This window comes from Anabrus simplex, chromosome 10 (assembly GCF_040414725.1).
Source record: "Anabrus simplex isolate iqAnaSimp1 chromosome 10, ASM4041472v1, whole genome shotgun sequence".
NCBI classification, from domain to species: domain Eukaryota; kingdom Metazoa; phylum Arthropoda; class Insecta; order Orthoptera; family Tettigoniidae; genus Anabrus; species Anabrus simplex.
In genome coordinates, this window is record NC_090274.1 from 54,822,729 (window position 1) to 54,840,322 (window position 17,594).

At 38.3% G+C, this 17,594-nt stretch overlaps 1 protein-coding gene across 1 annotated transcript in view; it reads left to right on the top strand.

Moving 5' to 3' along the window:
- Window positions 1-17,594, top strand: part of LOC136881744 (FACT complex subunit Ssrp1) — a 93,631-nt gene that overhangs the window by 40,512 nt on the left and 35,525 nt on the right. Inside the window, exons 9-11 of the mRNA XM_067154174.2 lie at window positions 8,009-8,167; window positions 13,757-13,889; window positions 16,860-17,038. Coding sequence (XP_067010275.1) covers window positions 8,009-8,167; window positions 13,757-13,889; window positions 16,860-17,038 — 471 coding nt within the window. The remainder of the gene's footprint in view (window positions 1-8,008; window positions 8,168-13,756; window positions 13,890-16,859; window positions 17,039-17,594) is intronic.

Below are 17,594 nucleotides of genomic sequence, written 5' to 3' on the forward strand. Positions count from 1 at the left end.
ATTCCAAAATAACAAACAAGTTTTTTTATAGAAATGAATCCCTCTACGTAAAGTTGGAGAGACGTACTATTTAACTGAACTTATTTATGCCTCGGTGTACCATTTATTTTCATCACTTTACATGATATTATCACCGACACTGAAAAAGCATGCTTTACAGCAACGTAATGAGAGGAAATATCCAAAATACTGTCAGATGTACTTTGTGAAGTCTTTATGAATATGGTAGGTCATAAAACAGTCATATTCGTGCATCGCCACCTTGCACTGGTGGCATTCAAATGAAGATTCCTTCCTCAGACCCCGGTTCACACAGACTTTTGCATGTCCGTGATGGGATAACTTTCTTCGTTATTGGGGGTATTTTGGTCGGAAAGTGTCCCCAGTGCCTCTCTTGAAGTCTCAGTGCTGTATCCGTGGGGCTTAGGTGCCTTATTTTGGATAGTCAGGCAAGGTCACACTTGCCAACAGCTGTTCGGGCAAATTGATCCGGAAGGTGGTAAAGCCTACTCGCTTCTTTTCAGGGTTGAGGAGGGGATGAATGATGTTGGAATTCAGAAGTGTCATGTCTAGCATGTAGAAGTATATTTTTTGTATCCTTTTACATACTTCCTCATCAAGGGGAATGATGCGAGTCTCTGGTCATGGGAATCAACACCACCCTTTCCACAGTTGTAGTCAACAACAAGATAGGGTCTGAACGTCATTTTTCCATCATACATTACCACTTCAAGGTAATCTGGCCTTCATTTCATCCACAGATACACGAAACCAGTGTTTGTTTCCAAATGACATTACCCTATTTATATCCTCGGCAGCCGATACAAGACATTTACTTGCATAAGCATTTACCTCATTGGTTAGATGTTCCACAAAAGTCTGCTGGTAGAAATTCGTTCACAACTTGTAGTTCGTTCGGGCCGATGCATGAATGATACTCTGGAGTATTACTTACGTGCTCCCAGTTCCATTCCCTATCGTGTAAAACATGATTAGAAGCCGCTGGTGCGGCATCAGTTGTAGGCCTAAAATTCAGTGACATATTTGACGGCAAAACAGCACTTTGTTCACCACTACCAGCGCTAACGTTTCTATCACACGAACTACGTTCACTACTTTCCATATCCACTAAATTCTTCGTCGCTTATTTCTATATCAGTGTCATTCTCTTCTAAAAATTCCTATATAATCGCTTTGTCACTCAACATGGAGGCAGCCAAGATTTTGCTTATGATGAGGTTGCTGAGATACTGGTTATTCTTTCCGCGAAATAACTGCACAGACGTGTTTATCGAATACATCAATGGAATAAAACAGTGATTCCATCTGTCAAGAGGTTACCTTACTAATATCAAATCCTTTCACAAAGGAAACTGGCTTGGAGCGGGTCCGGAAATAAAACACTACGCGTGGACAGAGAGATCCGTCTTTGTACCGGAGTGCAGTCGAGAGTCAGGACGGAGAGGTCCGTCAAAGTACGTCAAGTGGTTAAAGAATGGTACAGCCAAAACCGTGACCAAAGACAAAACTAAGAGGTTCCAAGTTAAGAACAACACCAGAAAAACGATTCAGATATCAGAGGAGGAAAGGAGGAGGAGATCAGTTAGAATGAAGAACTATTGGGAGTAGAAAAGAGCACAAGCATCTAAGAAGTGATTGATCTGACGTACCCCAAAGATGGGTGTTTCAAAATGAAGAACAACACAACATTAAAATCTTTCAGAAAGTGGACTGGCATCCGCATCTTAAAGCACACAGAGGTTGCAAATGTTAAACCAAGACCAACCACAATTACATTACAGGTTTAGTAGTTGGTCTTGGTTGGTTGAACACACACCTTCGAGTTTCGACTCGATCGATTCGACCTAGTCGAAGTTTTCAAAAGGGTGGCCAAAGTCAATTTGTCGCACGTGGCCGATTATAACATCCAATTCATTGTCTAAAAGTGTGACCAGAAATGTTTTATAACCCACTGGTCCGAAATAAAAGGCTTCTATTAACATTTGCTTTAGAAATAATACTTGGATATTTTTATTGGCCCCCGTGCATATGTTTTCATATTTGTTGTTTGGTGTTTTTCACACAGTTCAGTGAACTTGTTTTTTTATAAGCCCCAGCAGAAAAGGTTTTCATATTTGTTCTCTTGTGTTTTTCACACCTTTTAATACTTTCCTCTCATCTTGAGAAATGGTAGATATAGTTTTCATTGTACCCACGGATAAACGACGTAAAATGCACTCGTGTCGGAAAAAACGTATCTGATGTTTCCATATCCCTGTTGGATAGCTTTTATTCATATATTCAGTAGTACGTTTTCTCGCTTAACACGTTCATTTTTGTTGTCCCCTGGAGAAATGTCTTGAGGTTGTACTATAATTTAATTTTGTAGAAGTGACTTCTGAAATCTCTTTTGGAGCCTTGTACCTTTCTCATATTGTCTGCCCAGTTTATGGTCTTCGAGGGACCCAGACGTTTGCAATCAAGATGTTCTTAGCAGAAAAGCTCCTTATATCAGTAATTTTAAGATTGCATGCATAAATGACACTTGATTCTTTGTAGTATGTTTGTTTTGATGTTAAAACATACTAAATGTCACTAGCTGTGCTATTTCTTATTCCTCCTGTATGGATTATTTGGATATATGGTGACTACAGACCATCCTGTAAATAATCATCAGCAGCAGCAACAGATAATTGTATCTGAGTATTCATTTCTCTCTTGCTAATCTTTCATTATCTGCATTCTCTATGCAGATGTCTTTGATGGCTTAGCAGACCAATCCTGGCATGAAACATGCGACAACATTGATTGCACTTAATGGACGGTGGAGAACGTGGCTGGGTCTGATGTAGTTTGTTTCTGAAGTTTCTCTTCTTACTGTCTTTGTCGTTTATGTTCAGATTGTGCAACAGCAGCTGAAAGCTTGTACGCCAACAAGTACGATTTTCTGCAATGGCACACCAAGTATTGGGATAAATGTTTGTGCTGCTCAAGGTTTTTACACAGGGTTTAGAGGGTCATCACTAGGTCTCCTACCTGTACTAAGTTCACTATATAGGGTTTACAATTAAATTCACAATTAAGTATTTATTTATTTTCCACCTAGTCGATACAATGATTGCTTAAGGCAATTTTTAATGGTCAAAAGTGGTACATGTTTCGTATATTATCAACATCTTCAGCCACATAACACTGTTTAGATGAAAAATATATAAAATTGACAAAGTAATGCTTGTTTGTCGAAGTCTGCCATCCCTCATACACATCATGCCAAATCTATCTTGAGTTGATGATCACCAATGGTTACTACCTCTATATCATTTGCCTTTGCCCTCTCAAGAACTGTTGTGCTCGATATGTAGTCATCCCATTTTATGTTCATAATGGATCTGAACTGCTTTTGATGGAAGCGTTCTGCTGTCTCGACATCACGTCACATCCATAGAGCAAGGTGGACATGACAACTATTTGATACACCATCAGTTGGTGTATATTCTTCAATCTTTATTCAGGAGGAGTGGATGTGTGAGATGTCCAAATCTACATGGGCAGCACAAATTCTGTTCTCCACATCCTTCTCCAATGAGCAATTGGTTGAAAGAATACTTCTAGATAGAGGAAGTGACCAACTTGTTCAGAGGCGTGTTGGAGATAGAAAAATTGAAATTTGGAAAGGCAGTGTCAAGAGCTGCCTGTGCGAGTACCTTGGGTTTTGGAATGTTGATGGTTAGACCGAATCATGCATATGCCATACTGACAGTTGCAGTTCGGTCAAACGGGTGAGACTTGTAAGCCTTTCTGATTTGAGTCTAGTTTTATTAAATAGTCCTCCATCAAATACAGTAGAAGTCCGCTATAGCGAGTACGGCATATAACGAGAATTCCGTTATAGCGATGACTTTTTTCTGTCCCTTCAAAATTCCTATATTAAACTGTGTATCGTCCTTCGGTTACAGCGAGAACCCTATCACTGGTGCTTCCGTTATTACGAGCGATTAAGCGTGCGTGCATGTTCCGTTACCGATATTTATGCACCCCAGCGATGATATTGCATGCGATCGATTACGTTCAACATTGTTTCCTCACTATGTGCACTAGCGATTTCTCTCGTCGACATTCGAAGGCGATGTCAGAGTCGATTAGTAATACCCGCCGATAGCTGTTCCGTAAAGAAAATTCGAAATGAAAGAGAACATATTTTCGTAATGAATGCGTAAATGTGTCCGATAACGGTTGTTAACTCGTTAAAAATTAAGGCTGGCTAAACGACCGCTTAATTTTGAGGCTAAATACTGCACTTAAGAATGGGATACATGTCGAGATATGGCAGACTGCTTAATTGATTTCAGAGGTTAGTTTATATTTTGTCGCATCTGGTTAAATTACGGAAAGGCTATTATGAAAATTTAAAGCGAGAAAGTTATAATTTCTCTACTGGCGCTTGCAGTGTGTTTTCATCATACGTATGGTACGGTTAAGTTAGGATACGTGACGCTGTTTGAATAAGAAAACTGAAACGTTTGCAACAAAATTCGATACGGTATAGTTTTTTCACTTTGTGTATTTGCGAGTTCTCTCGTTGACATTCAAAGGCGATGTTGGAGTTGATTAGTAATACCCATCGACTGCTTTTCTCTAAAGAAAACTCGAAATGAAAGAGTATAACATGTTTTCGTAATAAATGTGTAAATAACGTGGCTGATAGCAGTTATTAACTCGTTCAAAATAGAGACTGAAATAAACGATATCTCAATTTTAATGTTATATACGGAAATTAAGTAAGAATGTGATACACCTCAAGATATGACCGAGTACATCACTGATTTCAGAGGATATTTCATATCTTCTCGCGTCTAGTTATGGCTATTTACATGTAAATTTTTCGCGAGGAGGTTATTTCTCTACATGCATTTCAAATATGTTTTTATGATAGGCTACTTATACGGTTATGTTAAGTGACGTTGTTTGAAGAAGAAAGCTGAGGTGTTTGCCACATAAATCTCTGGAGTGATACCGTATTTTTCCGAATCCAATACTTTTTTTCTCAGAATCTCATGCGAAAACTCAAGGGTTGTTGCTTTCGCGGCCTAACAGTAAGTTAATTGGATACCACTAGCAACTACCGCGGTAACCACGCTGCTGCTTTTCACACGCACACAGAACTCATTGACAATAAACGACCGCCTGTTTACTACACATCGCTGGCCGCGACAACCGGTTGTGCAGTGCCTGTGTGCTTCTCAAATCTGCAGAATGGCATCAAAACATGCGACCCTTCGAATTCTTAGAAAAGCCATGGCTACTCAGTGGCAGAGTCATAACGTGTCTATTGTACTTGACGCTTAGTAAAATTAAGATTTATACACAGCAGGAATATTTTCGTGATGGATAGTCTTATTGTAAAGATACGTGGAAAAGGTACTGCCGGCAAATTTTCAACGGGTTCTAGTCGATATTATGATGCCAATTTTAAGTTAATGTTTATTAAACACTCGGAAATGTAGAATAATTGTACAGCCACAAGAAAATACGGCATAGGCCTAACTAAAGCCAATATTTGGCGTTAGCGTGAAGACAAAGAGCTAAAAAAATGCGTACTGCACAAAAAATTCATTCGGTGGTCCGCAACAAGGACGCCTTAAAGAAGTCGAAGGTGAAATTGTGAGGTATGTGCACGAAAAAGGCAAGGGCGGAATGGCCATACCGTGGCGCAATAAACTCGTTCGTTGACTTTCAACGTTCGCGATTAGGCCTATACATCGCTAGCCGTTGAATTTGGCCGAACCCGACAAGCGAGACATGCGTGTAGCGGTAGCCGGTCATATCTGACGCTGCGCAAAAGTAACAGTTTTATAGACAGCAAGAATAATTTCCTTATGGATCGTATTGTAGAGACGCATGGAATAGGTATTGCCGGAAAATTTTCAACGAGTTCTCTTCGGTATTATGATGCCAATGTTAAGTTAATGGTCCTTAAACATGCGGAAATAAAGAATAATTGTTCAGCTGCAAAAAAAGAAATACGGCGTGGCGAAAGTCAATGTTCGACATTTAAAAATAGTCTAAAAATGTGTAGGCCTACTGTACAACAAGGCATTCATATAATTTTACACACTTCTTTTTGAGCCTGATTTAAATTTTTTGAAGGGAAAAGTGGGGTTCATCTTGGATTCGGAAAAATACGCTATTTTTTTTTTTTTTCAGAAATAAATTAAACATACACTTTCACCTAGTATCGGATTACGAAAAATACCAAACACGTAAGCCGTAGTGTGGATATCATCTGCGGAAACACAAGTTTTGAACAAACCGATTGCCGTTTCATACCAATTTTAAAGTGCATGGCGAGTTTTCCGACTTTTATACAAAAATCGGATATAACGACAATCCGTTATAGCGAGTAAATTTTTCGCTGTTATGAATTCTCACTATAACGGACTTCTACTGTATATACTTAATTTCTACACCTGTGTTGTTCATAGAGGATGTTTTGTACAGCATGGCTGTCAGGGACAGGAGAGAGAGAGTTGCTGCAAGTACACAACCTTGTTTAAACCCTTTAGGGATGAGGAATTCTTCTGATGTCTCATTCTGGAACAGCACTTTTCCACACATATCATGGAGTACTCATATCAGTCCAGCAGAGTGTTCAGGACAGCCAGACTGTTTTAACATTTAGGCCTCCTTTTCTTCTGAACACTCCTGCCTCTCCAGCTCCATTTAAGAATCTGCTTGCAGAGGGATAAGGGACAGCAAAAACATATGGACAGCGTATTTATAAAAATCAAATAAAGCAAACACAAAATAAATATAATACAAGTATAATACAATATTAAGGTGAAATGTTCAGCATTTTTAAGCCTGAATATATCTCAGTCACTTTTTATCTGTAATTGTGCATTGTGTGGAAATTCTCAAAGCACTCGCCAAGATGTAATCCAGGCTTTTTTCTACAAGTACTGCAGAAAAATACTCACATTGTAATTCAGGCTTACTGTTCATTGCCATATGTAAGATTGCACCTAAAAATGCTTTGAATTCAGGAAGAGTAACATCTATCCACGACCTCCAGATATTCTCACGTCTGAGGGGTGTAACCTTTTGAACGTTTACATTGGTACACCGGGGCTTAACCTTTTGAACTTTTACACTGGTACACCGATTAGTGTTGCGCACAATTTCCGACAATAACTCATCAGTCATGAGTAATTCGCTCTTAGATTTAGTCCCCTACTGTGGCTTATAACCTGACATACCTGTAAATGGGATTCTTTCGAAGTTCGAGTCTATGTCACGGTATTCCCTCCAGCCATTAATTAGTAGAGGTACCAGCACTGCCATTTAGCATACTTTTCTCATTATTGGGATCTTCATCACTCAACTCGCCAACACAGTCTAGTTCCGCAATATCTCCCTCACCACTTAATTGAAAATCACTCTCACCATCACTGAAATCAACGTCACTTTCATTTAAAAGTCTGGCTATTTCCTTCTCATGCTGCTCGAACAATGCCATGTTGCTAAGCAACGTCTGTTTACAAACTCACATGATCTTTAAAGAATGCCCACAAAGCCTGATTTTAAAGAAAATATAACTCCACATGGCTTCAAATGGTCGTTGAAAGATGGCAGTAGCTTACTGTACCTGTAATTCGTGTGTGCGTAACCCAACAAAGGAGTTATATAGGGAAGGAAATTGTTCTATGCGGGATATTCTTGTTGTTGGGCATGCCTGCCGCGTGAGTGCTAAGGGTTAAAACCGTCCACATTACTTCTCTGGTTACTGTATCTAAGGTCTGCTCCAGATCGTAGCAGATGCTTTTGTTGTTCTCTGCACTTCTCCTGTAGTTGTCTTGCACAGATCATCATTTACATACAGTACATGACAATATGTGGGATAGCAGTGATGTATATTAAGATAAATGTTGTTTATGTTTACATTTCTTATTTCACTTCCTATTACAGATTACGTGAAAGGTAACAATGTATATTTTGTTCTTGTTCACAGACACAGTGGAACTCCAGCCATTAGTTGCTCGTACAAGGCTGCTGCTGGGTATCTCTATCCTTTGGAACGAGGGTTTATCTACATCCACAAACCACCCGTCCATATCCGTTTTGAGGAGATTGTAAGTGTGAACTTTGCTCGAAGTGGAGGAGGAACGAGGTAAGTTCCATGCCAGATCATTTATGGTTAGAGCTAGGAATTTTAGTTGCTGCACCTAAATTCTTTTTGGCTATTAAAATACCCAAATTAGCTTGTCTTGCAAAGAAAACATGAACTGAACACCCCTAACTCTGTTTTAGTTGCCCTTTTTTGCACCTTTTCTCAATGCTAGCACCTTTTTGCAACTTTTCATAACGTCAGCACTTTTTTCCACTTGTTTAATACTTTTTTTGGCTCCTTTACCACCTTTTATTCCTAAAAAATTAAACAAGAAAAGCCGAACATTTCGTCTGTAAATCTTATTTCTATGTAGTTCCTTCAATTCGTCACTAGAATCTTAGGCTCCCTAAACTGCACTAATTGGGAGCTTAAGTCCGCGAACTGGTGATTGTTGATTGGTGATAACTTCTTCAGATGTTCATCGGTACCAATTCTTCCATGTCCGTTTCTTCTAAGCATCCGACGAGCAAGGAATGCTTGCCACCTTTCGTCAGTTGCTTATCGCCCTGCATTGTTAGTATTATTTAGGTGACGGTTCAGAATACGCTTTGACTTCGTGTGGTGTCTGCCATTGTCCTATTGCTATTACTATAGTATCAGTATCAAGTATGCAGAAGCAGAAAATGAATGCTGAGAAAATGTGATAGTGCTAAACATAGTGCTGATGGTATTCGGAGCGACGGGTCAGTTCTGAGGTGCAATGTTTATGATATATCAATAACAATTGACACCAAAAAAACCCCACAAAAACACCTACATAATCATGTTATGCAGTTTACAGCTAGGACAAAACCTGCGAAGAATAAGGAGGCTATATGAAATTTCTTAAATGAGCTGTTCTGATGGATGTGAAGGAAGCACTGGATGGTATTGCAAAGCACATACTATAGCTCATTTCACGTTAAGAAAACAGTATTATGATTATGGACCTACAAGGAGTGAACACACACATCTCTGAGACACCCATAATTCCTCGTGATTAAGGGACATTATACTGTACTTTGTAATGTATTATGAAAGACAGATAAAACGGAGGAGGCATTTTTGCCCATGAGTTATTAAACTAACTACATAAAATTTTCATTTTCATAAATACATTCGCAGGGAAGAAGAACAAAGGCAGGAAAAGCCATCGCTTTGTTGCCTTCCTTCATTTTCTTCCTTCTGGGTTGCTCTGGTACAAGCATTGTGTAGTCCCTCACTGCGAACCGCTGCAGCTCACTTCTGTAGTGAAGTCATCTAGAGTACTTATTTGTTGCGTGTATGCTTTTAAGCTTTAAATCAGTGCATACTGATACTTATCTTGTGTTGAATGAGAGTTTGTTGTATATTGCATAGAATTTGTGTGTGTTCTATTATTTCATATGATACTGTGCAGAAATTGTTACTGAAGATTTTGGTATTATGGTGTGCAGCGATACGTCATGGCATAACTTGTACTGATAAAAAGAATTGCCGTGTGTTTTATTTGTGCTTGGTTTTGTTATTTACCTGTTCTTTCTTAAGCGCATTTTAATTTTACCACTTTTTATCACGACTGCATTTAATTTTTACTGTTGTTTTTGTGAGCAATATGACAGCACAGTGGTAGCCCGCATTACCTGGAGAAATGTATTAAATGCAATTAAATGCATAAAATAATTTTGAGCCTAGTTTCTTCCGCTTTTTATCTTGACCTTAAATACTGAATTTCGCAAATTTATGTGCTGCCACCGTTTTCCCATGATGGTGTTGAGTAGAGCCATTCAGTGTGGCAACTCTGCTGTCATAAGAGCAATACTGTTTTCTTAACATTCAGTGATCTATAGAACAGAGCTTAGCCAAAAACCCTGCTGTTATGGATGTTGCAACAAAGTCATTTAATATAGACTGCAAACAAAATATGCACCACTTGTGTCTGTTGACGTTGAATATTCCTTTTCTATCTATAAGTATTTACTTAGTGACCGTAGATGCAGCCTCACTGAAAAAAACATTGAAATCCTCAAATGTTATCCGTTTTGACAGTTTTCTGGACACGTGATTTTAATAACATTGTGTTGTTCGACTTGTTTTAGGCAGATTTTTAATACGGGATATGAGTAAATTTTGTGTCCTTTTATATGATGCAAAATTGTTTTTGGTGATCTTTGTATGAATATTTACATTTGAAATTTTCACCTTTTTAAGCAGAAGTTTGTACCTAAAACTCCTAGCTCTAGTTATGGTGTAGATGTGCTCTCTAACATGTTTGATGGCTGTAGGTACATTTTTCAAATGTATTATATTCTCTTATGTCATTTTTAATTCCATAGTTAGGACGCTCTTACTTCATCATTCTGTTTAGGAAGTCTAAATCATCATGATCAATTTTTCAGTTTTAAAAGGAGAGATAGGAACACGTAGTCCGACACGTCGGCTGATTGGTCAGCGTACTGGCCTTCGGTTCAGAGAGTCCCGGGTTCGATTCCCGGCTGGGTCGGGGATTTTAATCGCTTCTTATTAATTCATCTGGCTCGGGGACTGCGTGTTTGTGTCCATCCCAACACACTCCTCTTCACATTCAGACAACATACTACACTACCAACCGCCACAGAAACACACAATAGTGATTACATCCCTCCATATAGGGTTGACGTCAGGAAGGGCATCCTGCTGTAAAACAGGGCCAAATCCACATGTGCGACGCAGTTCGCATCCGCGAACACACAAGTTATTTGTGATGCAAGTATGAAGATCATGAATATTGTTTGCGATGGCCTGGTTCTACGCATGATGCACGAATATGGGACAATACTGCTGTTGCTGTGAACTTTGAGCATGGTTTATATAATGGAATGTTGTACTAAATTCCTCATGACACCACTCCTACAACCAAATACACACGCTGAACAGCGGTACAACACTGCTCATGCAGAAACCTGCAATGTTGTGGAACGCACTTGTGGAGTGGGGGGGGGGGGGGAAATTAAAAAAAATTCCAAATACTTGAGAAGGAAATGTGCTTTGCGCCTACAGCATGCGGTAATGCAATAGTAGCTACGGCAGTCCTCCACTATTTCGCTCTGGATGTAGGTGATATGTATGAAGAAAGAGACTTGTTCAATAACAACAAAAACATTCAATTTGTGAATCACGAAGAAAATATAGCAGGAAATGCCATTCGGCGATCTTTTATAAATGATTACTTTTCATGAATGTGAAAACCAGTTAGTGCATTCTTCCATGTTCCCTTGAAAAAATAAAGACACTATTACGAGAAATCTTTACTCTAAATTAAACTAAATAAAATGTGAACTAAATAAAAGGATAACAATGTTTAAACTGTAAATAAACATATTTCATACAAAATTACTGACAAAACTTGTAACTGATATAGGGTGAAAACAGTTGCTCATTGTTAGAAACTTCAATCTTGCATCTGCCATTTCCGATACATGCCGCTTGTATATCTCATTGTCCTGTCTGCAAGGGCTTTTCTAATTTTCTCAGTACTTCCAAGATTTGTAATTCAACAAAATATTTGTCTTTACCATAGTATAGCCATAAGAATTTCAGCACACACCCTTACGAGGTTTATAAACAATTTCAACAATATTTTCTTATCGAATAAGAGTTAATTTTACACTTACCAACTTTCGGACTTCCAGCAGTATCAACAATAGTAATTTCAACATCATAATCCACCGGAATGTCTAGACTTGGGCCTACTTCATTATCATTATACAGATCATCAGCGTGTCATCAGCTCCGTGTGTAGGATTATTATTGTTGTTGTCTTCCATGTGATAAGCTGCTATTGCATCGTCATAAACGGAATTAATACCATTGAATACTTGGGGTATTATTTCAATAATTATTTTGGATACAACATCAACGCGCGTTGTCTGTGGACCACCACCAGTTATAATTTTTTCCCGCATGTCCATGGCTTTCTGCTTCTTAGCCTTCGCTTTTAAGTCCTTCCACAGAAATTTAAGTTGTTCTTCACTGCGTTTTCCGTTACTCGAAGCATTGAATTATTCTGTCATGGCTTTCCATGCACTTATTTTTTTATCCAGCATCTTTACGTCGAGTTTCTTACGCTCTATATCCTTCACATAAATCTTCATTATCTCTACTAACAAGCATTTTTCTCTTTTGCGTGCGTTTTCCCCCGTTTCCTATTGCACATAACCTTATTCATTTAGATTTCTTTAAAGAAGAGCCACAAACAGAACACCACTCCACGAGTAACAAACGCTACTTCTTTAGTAGTAACTAGAAGAGTAAATTGTACTTCAGCTCTCCAACGTTGCTTCTGGAGTAAATAACTACGGTAGTAGTTTACTTTTGTAGTATGGACTTCTTTAGTAGACGCTACTTCCGGAGTAATGTACTCTAAGATGGTGCACGCCACCCTGAATGCGAATTCTGAATAATAACCATTCACGAACTGAGGATTAAGTTGTCACACTTTGTACAGTGTCTTTTCAGCAATTGGTATCTGTCCTTTTGCAAATTACCTGGAACTTCCTTACTGACAGGCTCTTCAAGTACCTTCTCCACTTCTGTCCATTATGCCGCCAGACTGTGTTTTATAAACGTTCGCAATATGCTACAATAGCCTGACAGGTATTTCCTTTCCAATAGTTTATAAAAGCATTGGTCATAAGCCTAGTATTACTAGAAAGCAGTTAAGGAGGTATGATTGCTTTTACCTTTCTGAAGGGTAGATCATCAGCTTACTTTAATGACCAGTCAACCATACGCCTACAATAACTGAGGCTTGCACACCAAATGACAAATACCAATACAGTACACAAGTTTTGTGCCACGAGTCTCTTGGTCTCAACCGGACACGACTTCACAATATCGCTATTGCCGCAATGTGAGGTTCGATAACCATACTCCGCAATCATCTATGCAACATCGGACAAGCTGTTCATCATGCTATGTTCCAAATTTATTTCTGAGCCTTGTGATTGTTTTTCCTATCAGGTGAATTCTAGCAAATTCACCAATGACTTGGAAGGCATAATTATTTTATAGTTGATATACTTTGTCCTTATGACGACCTCCTCATGGGGGATGTTTTATTATTTATTTATTATTTACATATTTTACCCCCACATTGGAGCACTTAAATCAATACATTTGAGTTAATTTCTTCTTTTTCTTCTCCCAGAACTTTCTCATCCTCTCCGACCTGGAAGCCCTTTGTGTGTGCGATATAATATATTGTTTCCATTCAACTGTTTTTAGTTTGAGACTTATGCTTTTGTTCTTCAAAATCCTCTTCTCTTTTCTGTCTTTGATTTGTTGCCGAGTTATACCCAATTCTTCCAAATCATCCTGAACTTCTTTGAACCAATTATTATTGATTTTATTTTTCAAAAAGTAATCAAATAGTTGTTTTATTAATTAATAAAAAATAAAATGAATTCCTCAAACCACACTACAATTTTAATCGGTTCAATTTATTGGCTAAAGCACATTGATTGTATTTTTAGATTAATCGGTTAATTGGTTCAATTAATTGATTGCATCGACACCTCTAATTATGATTATTATTACGGTTGTCTAATTTCAACTTGCCTTTGTGTCATGATGTTGCTTGTTTATTCACAGGTCCTTTGATTTTGAAGTGGAGACCAAGTCTGGAGTTGTGCACACTTTCAGTAGCATCGAGAAGGATGAATATGGAAAATTGTTTGACTTCATTTCATCCAAAAAACTGAGAGTGAAGAATAGAGGAAAGAGTGTACGTTTACATTTTTATTTTGGTCTTTTATATGTTCATTTATTTAGAAACCACTCATTGTCATGTCACTCAGGACTATCATGGGATTATTGAAGTCAGACCATTCCAAGAGGGCAGCCTCAGGCTCTCAGGGCTGAGGGCTAGGCTGTGTGCCTCAGACGGTTAGGGTGCTGGCTTTCTGAGCCCAACTTGGCAGGTTTCATCCTAGCTCGGTCCGGTGGTATTTGAAGGGCTCGGATGTCAGTCTCATGTTGGTAAATTTACTTGCACGTGAAAGAATTCCTACGGGACAAAATTCTGGCACGTCGGCATCTCTGAAAACCATAAAAGTAGGTAATGGTACGTAAAAATCAGTAACATTATTATTATTATTATCAGGGCTGAGAGGAGCTATCCTAGCCCTGAAGGAGAGAAATATCCAGTGAGAAAGAATCGGCAGACACATGTGCTATGGGAGTATAACATGTATGGACAGCACATTTTATGAGACAAAGAATTCGAGAATTACAAAAATCATCCTTTTGAAAAAAAAGTCCTCTTCTTCCTGGATTTAGGACAACACCTGATATTTCTTTGACTCCATCGACATAGTTATGTCGGGGAGAATGATTTGAGCATGGTGAATGCATAACACTGTTCCAACATAACATCAGATAGATACGACCTATTTTTACTCATTAAACTTGGCCAAGGTTCAATACTGAGAATGTGTTTGCAACGTTGTGTAGAGCCAAACATAGCAACTAATTTGCATACCATTGCTTGGATACGCAGAAACTTTTGTTCCAAACTCTTACAATAAGCAAGAAGGTTGCCTGGAATATTGTAATACTTATCTTTCAAAATCGTGTAACGTTTAAGACTTGTCAGTTTTCTTTAAAATTTGACTGGAGCCTGCCCAAAATGTACAGGAAAAGGTATAATAAAAATGTTTAATTTGGACATCATTTCTGTGATATTTTAAAACTGATTGTCGAATTGTTTACGGGCTTCACACTTATCAGAGTTTCAGTTGGACAAGTCAACATGAGAATTTGTCATAATCTTTTTCCTGTATCTATTTTTCAAACAATAAAAGTTTCTGTCCGACACACCACCGATAAACACAATTTAATTTATTCAAATAGTTTGTAATATTGACTGATAAGGCAAAGTTAGCAACTCAGCTCATACGTTCCTATATTGCCACAGCAGCAGAGAATAGTGGGGATCAATTCTGGGCAGACACGGGGCAGCATCAGGCTCCTTAGCTCTCAAATGCCGAGTGAAATGGCCTCGCCTGAGTGTGCTTTGTGAGTTGGTTTCATCTCTAGCAATCGAGGTAGACCTTCACATGTTTGGGTCAATAAGCTTGATGTTCCGTGCCTTAAATGAGCATTCATAATCATATCCTTGGCTGAGTGATAACGTACTAGTCTCGGTGCAAGGGGGCCTGAATTCCATTCCCTGTCGGGCTGTGGGATTTTTAAGCATAGATAGCTAATTCTTTTTTCTTGAGGACTGGTTGTTTGTACTGTCTCCACACTTGCAACTCAGTTGAACATATAACATGTTCCGCCACTATATCCACATGCTGTACTTCATTTGGCAGACACTGCTCATCCTCCAGGCATGGCTGGCCTAGAAAGGGTTGCACGCAGGCTACAGAGGCCACACAAAAGAATACAGTGGAACCTCAATTACCCATTCCCAGAAACTACATTTTTCCAGATTATTTGTTCAAATCTAGTGGTCCCACGAATATCCTAATTAAATCATGTTGTAAAAATCCTGCATTATCTGTTCATCGAAGAAACTACTTCCCGGGTCAACCATCCAGAAATTTCAGTCCTATCAACGCTAAACCTCAAATTACGGAAATTTATGGAGTTTTGATGATAACTTTTATCTTTCCAATTTGCTTATGATTAGTGATGGGCAGATATGAATATAATGCATTAGAGAACTTTTGAGAATAGATACATTTGAGAACTTGTTCTCGAATTCAACATAACCTTTAAAAGTCGATGTAGGTCTAATTTACGCTATATAAAGTATCTATAAACTTACTACAGACTATATATCGGTGACCAAATTACAATAGAAGATAAAAAATAACGAAGGGATTTTGCCATCAAGTTTGGCACTTTTGTATCTAATGACCTTTATTTCCTAGATTAGAGACTTTAAAAACTACCTGCGGTCGATTGTTGTATTATTATTATTATTATTATTATTATTATTATTATTATTATTATTATTATTATTATTATTATTATTATTATTATTCACATTTTTGCATCCATCTCTATCTTGCTTTTCCACTTTTGATGTCCTTCTTATCTTCCTCTCGCCAATTTCTAGCTATTCATTCAGAGGCAGTTCTGTTAACATGTCAGAACCATTTTAATACTAGAAAGGCAAACACCTTGAAGTAGTTGTGATACTCAGTGGATTTTTACAGATTGATATGAGCTGATAGTGGATGTGTGTTGAGTTTTTGGCTCATAGGCTGGTTTGATACTCAACGTGCTGGGGAAATGAGGAGTGTAGCTGTTCCCGTTGCCTTTCTCACCAAACCAGGAGGTGCTGTTACATACTGGTCTATCAGGCCTATTGAAATACATTCAACAGCCAACATTATGAGTGGCACATTCACAGAGACTGGCTGCATCACTCATATCTGTCATTTTCAAATTCTCAAAGCCAAGGATGAGACTGAGTCAGATCAGTGAAAGTATCAAATTTTGTTGTAGCCCATACCAGATCTGAATCTGGGTTCAAGTTGTTAGTATTAAAGGATTACTTGGCATTCACAAATTGTTCCTGTATCCTGCATGATGTATGTTCCCATTACTATATTTTTGAAGATATTGTATTGCCACTCTCCTGTGAAGTTACAAATCTTTGTTTTTCATAATCTACAATTTAGATCAGGAGTAATTCAGTTTATTTTTATAACAGTAATTTTTATGATTTTTTTTCCTTCAGGATAAGCCATCCTATGCAGAAGACTTTGGAGATTCCGACCAGGAAGATGAACCAGATGCGTACCTCGCCCGCGTCAAAGCCGAGGCTGAGGAGAGAGATGAGGGAGATGGTGGAGAATCTGATGAGTCTACAGATGAGGACTTCAACCCTGATCAACAAGAAAGTGATGTTGCAGAAGAGTAAGTGCTTACTTCATCTGCCATTCATTGTTGCTGGATAATTCTGAATTGTTTATCCTAAATTGTCGTTGATGAGTTAGATTTTTGTAATATTGTATCAGTAATACAATTTAGCAGATTAGAGTGGCATCGAAAGATACAGAACATGCCTCAACTAACAACAGTAACCAGTAGGTTATTGTTATTACAGTGAAATGCCAGTATAACAATGAAATTTCGTTAAATAGAAAATTGATTATACTTGCCTAGTGCGTCCCATAATAAGGAGCAACGGATACTGTACCTGAGTTAGATACATATTACATTGCAACTTCAATAAGAATTGTTACTATAATGTTAATTACGCATGTTTGACAGCTGAATATTATTCTTACAAAATTTTTCATTTATCATGCCCTTTCTTAGAACAAAAATTAAGTTTTATGTAGCAAAAAGTATGTTAGGGCCGGGCTGAGTATCTCGGATGGTAGAGCGCTGGCCTTCTGAGACCAACTTAGCAGGTTTAATCTTGGCTCAGTTCAGTGGTATTTGTATGTGCTCAGATACGTCAGCCTCG